The 11,701-nt window shown below is 48.1% G+C and overlaps 5 protein-coding genes across 5 annotated transcripts; 1 reads left to right on the top strand and 4 right to left on the bottom strand.

The window, feature by feature from the left end:
* Nucleotides 1-87: 87 nt before the first annotated feature.
* Nucleotides 88-680, bottom strand: M430DRAFT_136880 (hypothetical protein; the record flags this gene model as incomplete). The annotated part of the gene is made up of 4 exons (XM_024862482.1): nt 599-680; nt 499-536; nt 262-417; nt 88-160 (listed from the first exon to the last, which is right to left on the bottom strand). The coding sequence occupies exons 1-4, from the start codon at nt 602-604 to the stop codon at nt 88-90; spliced, it is 273 nt and encodes a 90-aa protein (XP_024722200.1). The 5' UTR covers nt 605-680.
* Nucleotides 681-893: 213 nt separating this feature from the next.
* On the bottom strand, nt 894-1,723 carry M430DRAFT_118133 (hypothetical protein). The gene is made up of 5 exons (XM_024861695.1): nt 1,653-1,723; nt 1,487-1,601; nt 1,362-1,427; nt 1,185-1,307; nt 894-1,128 (listed from the first exon to the last, which is right to left on the bottom strand). Exons 1-5 carry the CDS (start codon nt 1,685-1,687, stop codon nt 985-987), a joined length of 483 nt encoding a protein of 160 aa, XP_024722199.1. The 5' UTR covers nt 1,688-1,723; the 3' UTR covers nt 894-984.
* Nucleotides 1,724-1,860: 137 nt separating this feature from the next.
* Nucleotides 1,861-4,356, top strand: M430DRAFT_34054 (hypothetical protein). Its single transcript, XM_024866476.1, has one exon. The coding sequence runs from the start codon at nt 1,952-1,954 to the stop codon at nt 4,172-4,174; it is 2,223 nt and encodes a 740-aa protein (XP_024722198.1). The 5' UTR covers nt 1,861-1,951; the 3' UTR covers nt 4,175-4,356.
* Nucleotides 4,357-5,244: 888 nt separating this feature from the next.
* On the bottom strand, nt 5,245-6,494 carry M430DRAFT_17604 (hypothetical protein; the record flags this gene model as incomplete). The annotated part of the gene is made up of 4 exons (XM_024863708.1): nt 5,245-5,516; nt 5,582-6,086; nt 6,156-6,379; nt 6,437-6,494. The coding sequence occupies 4 exons, from the start codon at nt 6,492-6,494 to the stop codon at nt 5,245-5,247; spliced, it is 1,059 nt and encodes a 352-aa protein (XP_024722197.1).
* Nucleotides 6,495-8,986: 2,492 nt separating this feature from the next.
* M430DRAFT_65268 (hypothetical protein) lies at nt 8,987-10,734 on the bottom strand (the record flags this gene model as incomplete). Its single annotated transcript, XM_024869161.1, has 6 exons — nt 10,569-10,734; nt 10,457-10,479; nt 10,171-10,398; nt 10,078-10,124; nt 9,943-10,029; nt 8,987-9,886 (listed from the first exon to the last, which is right to left on the bottom strand). Exons 1-6 carry the CDS (start codon nt 10,601-10,603, stop codon nt 8,987-8,989), a joined length of 1,320 nt encoding a protein of 439 aa, XP_024722196.1. The 5' UTR covers nt 10,604-10,734.
* Nucleotides 10,735-11,701: the final 967 nt, after the last annotated feature.

The raw sequence follows: 11,701 nt of genomic DNA, 5'->3' as shown, positions 1-11,701 counted from the left end.
GTCCATCATCAATTTTATTCGCAAGCACCCAAACCAACCCCTATCAATATCTCAATGGTATCTTTAACCAAGCCTTCCCTCATCCGTTCATCCTTCCATCTTCGTGTCCGCGTTTCCGTTGTTTTGATTTGCGGCTTGGATCCATAGGACATTATTACACCTGTACCGAATTTCAGCATGATTCTCCCAGCCATTCTTAAGCTTCTTGCCGCCGCCAGCTCGTCTCTTCCACCTCCACTTCGCTGAAAAACCCAAACATACCTGATGAGAACTTGACCCAAAGCACTGGTCATTTGTTGATCAATGTACTCCTCCGCACCCGACAGTTGGATATTCATATAGCTGTCTATGCTGACTAGACGGCCCTTGTACTCTGTCTGGCCCCATTTCAGGCGTATTATGACTTCCTCGTTAACTCTACATAACTCAAGTATCAGCAAAAGTTCGCGCTCGTCATGGGTAATAGCGTGGAGTCGTCGGTAGTGAGTGAGAACGTACAGACTTTGCAGCATGGGCCGCGGGTTGATGGGGACGAACTGTCGGAGAAAGTATTAGAAAGCGTCATCTTTTAGCTTTGGGTTTGGAGAGCGCGACTTACACTCATCGTTGCGGCTTAGAGTATTTCTGGGTGGAGGCGCCTGGAGGTGTGCTTTATGCGCGTTCGCGAGCTCGAAATCTTGAGGCTGCTGCGTGGAGGAATTGTTCGGTGTTGCTTTTTCGGCTACTGTACTTTTGACCTTAGCGAAACGGCAAGGCTGCGACGTTTTGGTAGTGAGGCTGTGAAACAAATGGCACCAGTATGGAGCAGTACCAATTGTTTTATACTTGATATTCAAACGGTAATAGTAAAGACGATTCAGTAGGATAAAAGGCAAGATGTCACCACTCATCCTCGAGAGGTTATTGGTCAATTGAAGGGTCAAATTTTTCATCATCATAATGCGCTCAAATTTAGAGGTGAAAGAAGATGCCGTGAAAGGAGCCTCAATTTCGTCTGATCTCCCATTTCAAATCCTTGATACTGACCTCCTCGCCTGCCTTTTCGTCGTAGTCAAACCACTCACCCTCAGTCAGGTCAATTCCTGCAAATTTACTGCCGGACTCGGTACCAGTCGCAAGCCACTCCCCCTATAAGGCAGCCATCAGCTCTCACAGTTCGTCTCAAGAATAAAGTACATGCTTACCTCTGGGCTAAATTCAGTAAACTCCAGGCCACGGCAGTCAAATTCGAGAATCTTTTGACGGGTTGGCGGGGAAGACTGTTGGTATGGAACAGGCGGTGATTTGATAGTTGCGGACGATTCCCTCTGGTATTGCCAAGTTAGTACTGTCACTTTTACTCACAAAACACTGATACTCACCTTGCAGGACTTGCACTTCCATACAAAATTGGCTTCTCCTCTGCTGCCGCTCATGTCATTGGCTTCCTCCTGAGAGTTAGCTCATATAACTGTTCAATTTTTTGACGCGATATAATTCTACATACAAAGCGGCTGACGCTCACGGGATTTGGATGTATCTCGCGGCAAGATGTGCACTGGACTTTGAAGGTATACCAGAAGGGATTCTCAGGCGTATCGTTTGGTTGAAGCTCATTCACGCTATTCCATATATTAGCATATTACAAAGATATCGAGAAGACTTTTGCAGACCCGACCAAGTCAGCGGTTAGCGTAAGAGACAGCATCCCTGCGTTTGGTGTTTGATGCTCAGTCAATAATAGGTACTGTAGTGAGATGATGGCGGGGTCGATGCACATCGTCTTCGCTTGCTTACACACGCCGTCGCTTAAAGCAGCGCTCCACCGGAACAAATTACATGATCGAATAGTTGCCTCATATTTTACCTTCAAAACTACCACGATAACTGCGAATTGTACCTTTCTGCGCGAAGCCGCTTGCGCGATCAAAGTCCGAAGGTCTTCCGAATATATATCCAGTATGACACGATAATGCAAGTTCTTTGGTCTCGCGCGGCGCCAACCAGGTCTTGTCACTGTAGCAGCTGTCTACAAGCTGCAACGACTATAGCTCGTCGAACCACTACTGCCGCCAGCAGACGCCAATTGAAATTTGGAGACCTATTTACAGCATGCTACTCAACCATACTAGCTACTGCTGCCGTTGCAGATGCAAAGGTCAAGGAAGAGAGGAGGAGGGAATGGGATCGACTCATCGCCGAGGCCAAGGGCTTGCCAATTGAGAAAAAGGAAGAAGCGCATGAACCGGAAAATGCTAAGGAGAGAACGAGGAACCCGACTCCTGCTGTCTGGGATGGTACCTGCTGGACAACAGCGGCGCCGGTCAAAGATGCTCGTTGGACAAAACAGCTGAAGATACTGGACTCGCACTTAAAGCAGTCTCTCGCAGAACCCGCCAAGAGACTTTGGAAACAATCGGCCGCTGTGGAAGAAGACTGGGACGATGACGACGATCCGGAAGGCATTCTACTTCCCCGGGAGCCAAAAAACCAGTTACAAGTGTATATGATGGAGCACAACATTGCAAAGCTTGTTGCTCGTCTGCTTCTGCATTCAAAAGTCAAATCGGCAACACGAAGCTCTACGGCCACAGCTGACAGTCTTCATTTTTCTGCACAGATGGAAGAGATGACAAGGCGAATTGAGGCATTGCAACGAGGAGATACCAGGCTACCATTGTACTCATTTCATGATCCGGCATCTGTCAGGAAGGAACGAGCGGAGTTACATAACTCTCTAGTGGCTCTTTATTCGAGAACCTCAGTCAATGGTTCCAACATCGACGTCATGATAGCGAAGATCTGTTACAATCTCTTGGTTTCTACTGCCCCGCCTAATATCACCACTTACAACATCTTGATTGACTGCTTCACCCGACTGAAAGAGTATGAACTTGGAGATCTCGTCGTGGAGTCTTTTCTTTTAGAGAGCCGCTACAAACCAAACCCTGCGACCATTCGGCTCATTCTCCACCACTTCGCTGAAAAGGGTGATTCAATTGGCTTCCGAAGAATTGTTAGACGAATGAGAGGCGTTGATCAGGATATGCGGGTCAAAAGACGAGCACTTTCGAACCTTCAGCTCTCGGAAGTACAGAGTTGGGCACTGAAGAATAAGGTCGTTCATAGAAATGGCCAGCTGGTCCAGAAAATGCCTCGAAATGCCACAATCTTTGATTCTCTCATCCAGGGTTGCCTGACCTTAACGGATGTTCGTTCAGCTATTCGTTATTTCCGCGCAGCTCTTCGCGAGGGCTACGAAGTGAAGTCAAGGACACTGTTTCAGATTGTAGAAGCATGTCTTCAGCAACTAGACTACATTGCTGGGCATTCCCTCCTGTATGCTATTCTGTTACAATGGGAAAGGGGGTCATTACCGGGTCATGGAATCCGATATAATAGCCTTGTACGACATGCTATATACCAGCTTCTGGGCCTCTGCCGCGTTAGCATAGATTCGACACGAAAACTACCGGTCAAAGCTTCTCGAGATTCTTTGCAGAGAATGCTACGTCATATGAAAATTGAGGCCATTGCGGATGCTAGCGATCGATTTGCAGAGCGTATTTCGTTCGTGGAGAACCTCATTTTACTACACACCCAGCATCCCAAGGATGATGGGATTACAACGAGTGGCGAGACAGTCCAGCTGATGGGCTCAGAAATTCCGGTAGAAGGCCCAGAGAACTCATACCAACGCCTCAATCTTGCAGTACGAATTCTCAACGACGCTCCGCTCAGGGAACAACTTCATGAGGATAGGATCAAAGGGAATAGCGCACGAGCTCGTTTAAGGACCTTGCAGGTATTTAAGTCTATACTCTTCGCCAAGTCGAAAGACATCATCTTCATGCAGCAGGAGTTACTACCTATTTCGTACAATCATCTTTCACCTCAATCAAAACTGAAGTACGATGCTGCGACAAGAGAGCGCGAGGATATTCCTATATCCGAAAGGCTGGACCTTCTTTTCCGCCTCCATCGAGAGGCGAACCAGGAGAAGTCAGTTGTTGGGAGCCAAGTTCTCGAAATGCAGTGCGTAGAGCAACCAGCACCTCGATTGGAAATACAAACACGGAATTTCCCACAGCCTATTCGCCCACCTACACCTCCTACGGGAGTACCCTTTTCCGGCTTTCGCACGGTTTTGCTGGACCCAAGGCTGCAGGATGAGGCAATAGTAGCAAGAGAGTGATGTACTATTTAATGGTTGAATGGTTCCATGAAAAAAAAGGTACTTGTTTGTACATATAGAGCGTGGGTTGAATGGCGCCTAGGTATATATCTTTGGAGCATAACGGCGTTGGAGATATCTCCCAAGACTTGATGGGGGTAGTTTCTTGAGGTATGCGAATATGAAGACATACGATTGCTCGATTTCGTCTCCTGTGGACCCTGTGCCTTGTTCCTCACTTGATTGGGAGTCCATATTCTAACCCGTCAACCTCACACCACGTGATTCAATCAATCTCCCATACCAAGTTAAGGTAAGTAGGTGCCCCAGCAGGTCCCTCCATATAGACCTGGTATGAGTGGGAAGAGAGCTCTTTGTTGCACATCGCATCGTGGAAAATACAGGTTTTTGGGGACCTGTCAGACCGGAAGGGGTAAGCAAGGAATAGTGGAGAGAGTCTAGACCAGATGACAGATGCAAGCAGTTAAAGACTTTCACATGCCCAGTTTTACGGAAGTTCCTACCAGGTTTCGAGGCAGCTGGGATCATGGTCGAGGACCAGGTCTAGAATCTTGAATCTTGGAGCTTGGGAGTTGGTGCCATCCTTGTACACGGAGCGGCTGAGATGTAAGTCGTCACTATTGTTGCGTTTGCTGGATGGAGGGTCTTGGTTTCGGAATATTGTGTTACTGAAGTGGATATATGATCTCTACCTAACATAGGTACACAAGTACGTACTCCGTGATGTACAATGACCAGATTACCCACTTAAACTAGGTACCTAAGGCTATACGATACCCGGGACGGTACTTGGAGCATTCGTCGGCTCGCTTATAGCGGACCTTCAGCCGGTTCCGGTTCAACATGGATATAAGCGAGCCGACGATGGCCGAACCTAAAACAATACAATACCTCTCTGTCTTGCTCTCCTGCTCTCCTCACTTGCGGATTGTACAGTAACAACAGAGTTGTGAAGGTATTGAACTTGATTCTTAGTAATGCTGTCAGGTTTGTATAGTCCAAGTTCGACCTCTTCCATATTATCGCCAAGACCACAATTTCCCCTTCACTTCACTTCACTTCACTCCACTTCATTTCGATGTATCGACAACATAACGCCCGGCAAGCTTCCCTTCCAGCATGAGATCGTACACCTTTTGCAATTCACTCAGACCACAGCGCTTGTATGGCGCATTGATCAGACCACGTCTGAAGAACTCAATAGCCTCAGCGGTGTCACGTCTGTTGCCGACATATGAGCCCTTGATGCTGATCATCCTGATGACGGACTCGAAGACTGGAGCGCGAAGGTAGGCACCAGCTGGTAACCCGATAGCAACGACGACTCCACGGGGTCGGAGGTCTGTTTATTTCGTTAGAAGGACATTCGATGTTATTCCGGCAACCTGGATTCTGAAGGAAACTTACACTCCGTCGCCTGCTGAAATGGCTTCTCGTTCACGGCAACTAGGATGGCAGCATGTGGTCCAAGACCATCCTCAGTCAGAGCCTTCACATCGCCTACCAGATCCTTAGTGGTCGAGAAGTCAACGAAGTGTCTGGCTCCAAGCTTTGCAGTCATGGCCTTCTTCTCTTCACCGCTGTCAATAGCGATGACCTCAATGCCCATGGCCTTAGCGTACTGGCAAGCCAAGGATCCGAGACCTCCTCCCGCACCGACAATTGCTACAGTCTGGCCTGGACGCGCTCCCGACTCCTTCAGTCCCTTGTAGACGGTGATACCTGCGCAAAGGATGGGTGCGATTGCCTCGAGATCGCAGTCCTTGGGGATCCGGGCGACGTGTGCAGCTTTGGCGATGCAGTATTGTTGGAATGTTCCGTCGACTGTATAACCAGACATGAGTGCCTTGGCACAGAGGGGCTCGTCCGCTTGTTGGCAGAAACTGCATTGCAGGCAGGTACCGTTGATCCACTATCCCAGATGTTTGCTTCATGCTCATTGCTGTGTTGGGGTATTCGAAGGATGGAGAGTCATGCATACCTTTACACCAGCATAATCACCAATTTGGATATCCTCAACAAGAGATCCGAGAGCCACGACGACACCAGCACCTTCATGCCCACCGACGAGAGGGAGCTTGGTGTCCAACGGCCAGTCACCCATCATGGCGTGGAGATCGGTGTGGCAGACACCAGAGTACTTGATGTTGATGAGAACCTCATCTGGACCGGGCTTTTGGACTGGAATCTTCTTGTACACGATGGCTAAAGAATGTCAGGAGGCCATTGATAGGTTGAGGGGGAGATTCATGGTGGACTCACGCCCGCCTGTCTTTTCAACCACCTGTGCCCATTGCTCGGACGGGATATTTGAAGCCATTATACTAGTGAGTTATGCTTTGTACGTTGAGCTCACTTTTTCAACTAAACTTGGAGTATTAAGAATGAGGCAAGAATGAGGAACTTAGTATTTATGAAAGAAATTGGATGTTGATGAAATGGAGGAGCATCAGGGTATTCCCGCTCCTTATATCCATTTGACACATGATGTACAACTTCTTGAAAATACTAGATCTCTAGCCCCGCTGCCCTCCGTCACTGATCAGGGGTTCCGTCACGCGGAACCGAAACTAGAGACTCGTAACTAGTATCCTTGGTGGCCTTTGGTTCTCAGCTCGTTGCATCCTCAATCCAACAGCTACATGAGGAAGTTATTACCGGCTGTCCGAAAGGCTTCGGGCAAATGGCAGGCTTGAGCATTCCCTCACTGCCAAAGAAGCAGGTTTGAGAAAAGGTTCCAACGCAATTAGTGGTACACTGCAGCAAAAGACATCTGCTTTGTGGGCTGTCTCCTCTTTCTTGCTTGCTCTTACGTTGCTGACGAGGACAAGGGACGATCATTCGAGAAACCTGCGTGATCTCGGCATTGATTCCGAAGCTTCCCCGCCTAGTCGGACGCAAGAAGTTTTCCTTGGCTAGGTAGGTATACGCTACTCATTTGTTCCTTTTGGATAATTGGATTGGTGTTGTGTTGAGAGAGGTTCGATCCGCAGCATCGCGCTTATCAGACGATCCAGACCACTTATTTTCTCAGGCTGGCCACACGGCTGCCCACTGAGTCGTTGCGGGGAAATACTGCGGGGTTGATAAGCCCAACAATACGACCTCGTAGCTGCAGATGCATACTGCAGCGTACGATAAGGGGCTACTAGAAGATTAAAGACGTATCAAAATGGCAATCCGGGGGAGGGGCTAATTTGACAACTTGCGGAACCGCAATGTCCCGAGGGATATGAGAGGCTCGCTCTACCGGATCTCCAAGCGCAACTGCTTGTCATGTACTGTACCACGGGTTACTTGCATTTCGGAGTGGCGCCCGCTGGTGTTATAACCGTGGCTTTGATTGTTAAACCCGTAGACTAGGGCCCACTAAGAAAGCTTCGAACTCATAAACCTTCCCTTCTTAGTGTGAAGCCTTCCTGGGGTAGTGGATCTGTTGGATACTCCCCGCACTCACGTCTTAGAAAGAAATATTATTGGGGGACTTCACAGCATTCAATAGAGGCATACATCACTGCATACATCATGGGTCACTTCTCCGCCGTATGATCTCAAGGAGAGGGCATAAGCATAGCTTCTTTAAAATTGCCGAATTCAAAAACAAACCAAGTAGCTGAGTCCAGCTTATCCTTTTCGCAAAATACTATACCGTATCCAGAGTTGCTGGGACGGAGCCAGTAACCGTGAAACAGAAGAAGACCTCTTTGCCCATATTGAGATTTACTCCTGCATCGTCAGCTTCCTCGTAAGCCAACTGTGCTACCAAAGAAATAGAGAGGAACATTGTAAGGCATGTACCGAGTGCCATTGAATTGACATGATTATAAAAACCCGCAAACGGGATCAAAGAAAGCCACCGTACAAGTGACAAACAAGTCCGAAATTCCTTCGAAGACGTCAAGTATTGCAGATTAATTATTACTATTATGATAATAATTGCAGATCAATTATACGTTTCAATGAGACCATCTCTGGGTTTATACTAGGCTAGTGTATGGAGGCAAACTGCGATCTGCCTTAGCAGCGCGAAGCAGCCGGCAGGAAGTTTCTTCGTAGGGTGTTGGCCAAGTTGCGCGCTTCCTCGGCGATGGCATGCCGGACGTCAGCGATCTCAACACGGATCCGAAAGGCTTAGATATTACCTACTTACTGTCGCGATTACGAATGTTGTCGCGAGTACCTATTGTCACGAGTATTGTCGCGATTGACTATTTACGTAAAGAAAAAGAGAATTATATTAGTTAAAGGCTTGCAAAGTGATAACGAGGTTAGTTAACGACAAGAAGGACAACAGCGACAGTAATAGTAATAGTGACAGCGACAGCGACAGTGACAGCGACAGTGACAGTGACAGCGACAGTGACAGTGACAGTGACAGCGACAGTGACAGCGACAGTGACAGCGACAGTACATTATGCTAGTCTGCTGGCTTCCTCATTGATATAAAAAGGCACTGGCTAAAGTCCCTAAATCCTGACGCTCTTATTAGCTGAATTAAAACAGCGGTGCGTAGGTAGGGTACGCAAAACTATCAGATACCAGTGCAGGGTATGTTAAACTTTCGGCCGCGGATCTCATTACTGGGCGTGTTGCTATTACAGAATAGTCACCTACTTTAGCTGTGTGCATTTTTACAGGTACTCTCTATAGCGCACACTCTTGCTATTACAGCCAGTGCCTTTTTATATCAATGAGGGGGAAGCCAGCAGACTAGCATAATATATCCTTTTTATTGCCCGCTATCAAATAATGATTTTTAGTACCATCAAATAGGGGGAAGTGATTTCCACGGTTTCCTCTTGGCCACTGTCACTATACACCAGAAGGAGCACCGAGAGGTGCAAAGCGTCTGAATGCTGATGCTCCGTACTCATCGTAATCGGCCTTCGTATGACAATAAGATCTGAATTCTGGTGTCTGACCGAGAAGACTACCCCCAAACCATGGTCCATGCCTTTGTCTCTTGTGCGAAATGACTTGTACCTCCAAGCCACCGCTCCGTGCCCCACCGCTTCTGGCCTCACTAGCTCTGATCCTATCGTCGACAAGGTGCTTGATGTCTCTTTGTAATCTGCGGCCGAAGTCTTTGTATAATGTACTTCCTCCGGAAAGTACAATGTTCTTGTACAGGCCCCGACGAACATCAATAGGGGAGGATTGAATGACACCATCGACAACGTTAGGTAGAGGAGTCAGGAAATCGGAAGAGTAAATCTCGGGGTTGAAGAAGATTTCTGGTGCAAGGAAACGCTCATAACCAACATCAACAGTAACCTGGCGACCACTGGGCTGAGTAACCACATGTTTGGCAAAGCGTGAGCGGTCCCTATCAAAACGGGAGAATTCCTTAACGATGTCTGGGCAGACATAGCAGTATTCTTCTTTGATTTCACTGGCGGTCTTCAGAGAAGAATCCGGTTCGCCTCGGTCTCGGAGGAGTGATTGCACGAAGTATGTAATATCTCGCCCAGCAATAGGAATAGACTTTATGGAAGACCCGATAACATATCCTTCTGCGACAGGGATGACGTGGGTAACACCGTCGCCGGAATCAATAACGGTTCCCGTCAATGATCTATCAGTGACTTTGGATGATGTCCATGAGGCGGCAAGAGCGAGTACTGCTTGCACCGCAATATAAAGGCCTGCGCAGTTGAAAGACTCGAACATGATTTCGGCAGTGTTCTCGCGGTTCTCGGGAGGATTGAGAGGCTACAAGAATAAAGGTAAGGTAAGGCTCCAACTAGTTATGCTGAACATAGACTTACAGGCTCTGTAAGCAGGAAATAATGGTCTTCTGGTTCGACTCGGAGATATTTGAATATAGAATTCGACCAAAACCTTTCCATATGATCCTACTTGGGTTAATCCAAGGTTTCGAGGTTGATTCCGAATGTGCTCACCCAATTCTCAACTTGTCCATGACGGATGGGGTAATGTAGCCCGTAACCTGGATATTCAGCACAATTCTAGAGATACTCTTCGTGCCGACGTACCTGGCCCATTCACTGCAGCAAGAGCTTCATCCCCAATGAAGAAGTCCAGGTCTTCAGTTCCTCTCTTCATGGAGAGATGTCCACCTTGCCCCGCACCTCCAGTAAGATATGACGGCTTGTTCGCTACAGCCGGCCTTCCAGATCCGGATCCTCCACCACCTCCAGCAGGGCCTTTTGTAGCTATTGCCGTAGGGAAAACGAAGGAGGGAGAATCATTGCCTGCGAAGCCTGCGATCACATTTCGTCAGCAAGCTCCTCGAGCATGAGATTGTAGCGAATGACCCACCGAGCTTTGAAAAACCGGTACCGCTGCAAATGTAGAGTTAGTTCTCTGGATCCCTAGGTTCTTAGATGCTCCCTCGTTGACTGAGGGTTGCCTTTAAGGGGTGGATACGTACTTGTCCATGACAACGGCCGGGGTATGAGAAGCCATCTTGACGATAAAGCTGCGCGATACCGTCCCACCTCTGTGGGGATACTATGCGACAGCTTTAAGAGGAGATTCCAGGGAATTCAAACAATTGACTGCCGTTTCTGGAGATTGTCGTCGTCTCCCGCTTCGAGATAACAGAGGTCCGAAGAGGCAGTGCGGCGACGACGGCGGGGTTGGGAAGCGAGCACGTGACATAATCCAACGGTCCACAATCTAGGCTTGATCGATGTATCAGACAAGGATCCAGGGCGAAAGTAGCTGTAGACGGTGGAGGAAGAAGCATCAAGGACCAAATAAAGTTCCTAGGTATGCTTGTTGGTATCTATCTACGGGGAAGGAAGCTTCAGAATAGAGTTAATTGCAAGTGCCCCAACCTAAATATCACGATCCAGAGCAAAAGTGTTGCATCTGTTCGGGGCAGAACAGCTCCATAGGGCGAACCATCACTCAAACATTCATATCTGCATCATCACGTCCGTATCCCTCCTATACTCTCTGAACTCCGCAACGACACTCGTTTACTGCCTCACACTGTTCTCTGGGCACAATCAAAGTACGCTTTTGACGCCCTGATTCCTTCTTTCGATACCTGACCGGGGACCGATGTAGCTGGCAGAGAGATATCATCCTGCAGTAAGGATTGCCGGGATTGGATGGCAGCTATAGACTCTTTCGCTGTTAGAACCTCTTCGAGGAGAACTAAGCTGATTTACTGAACAAATCTATAGTACCCTGCAAATCTCGAAACCCACGGCCATACACATCCACACAAGCCTCAACACCATCCATTCTTTCCTCCTTGTCCACACTGCCTCCATTTCTCCTTCAATTCAAACTGTGCAAACTGTGGCACATTCTCAGTCATCAGCTTCCGCACAGCAACAATCTGATTTGGGCTCGTTATCTGGATCTCTCCTCCAGGACCTTAAAAGTGAACGGTACCTGTCGACATTCTTTGCCTATTCGTTCTTCAGGCAGACACAAGAAGTTGACATGAACGGAATGATCTTTGAGACTTGAACTCTTGCTCTCTTTTGAATGCTGAGGGGGTCACTTCCGGTCCAAGTTGTTCCATGCAAGAGCATGTTCTGGAACAAC

Source organism: Amorphotheca resinae (assembly GCF_003019875.1).
Source record: "Amorphotheca resinae ATCC 22711 unplaced genomic scaffold M430scaffold_4, whole genome shotgun sequence".
Taxonomy (NCBI): domain Eukaryota; kingdom Fungi; phylum Ascomycota; class Leotiomycetes; order Helotiales; family Amorphothecaceae; genus Amorphotheca; species Amorphotheca resinae.
This window is presented reverse-complemented; position numbering and strand designations above follow the sequence as displayed.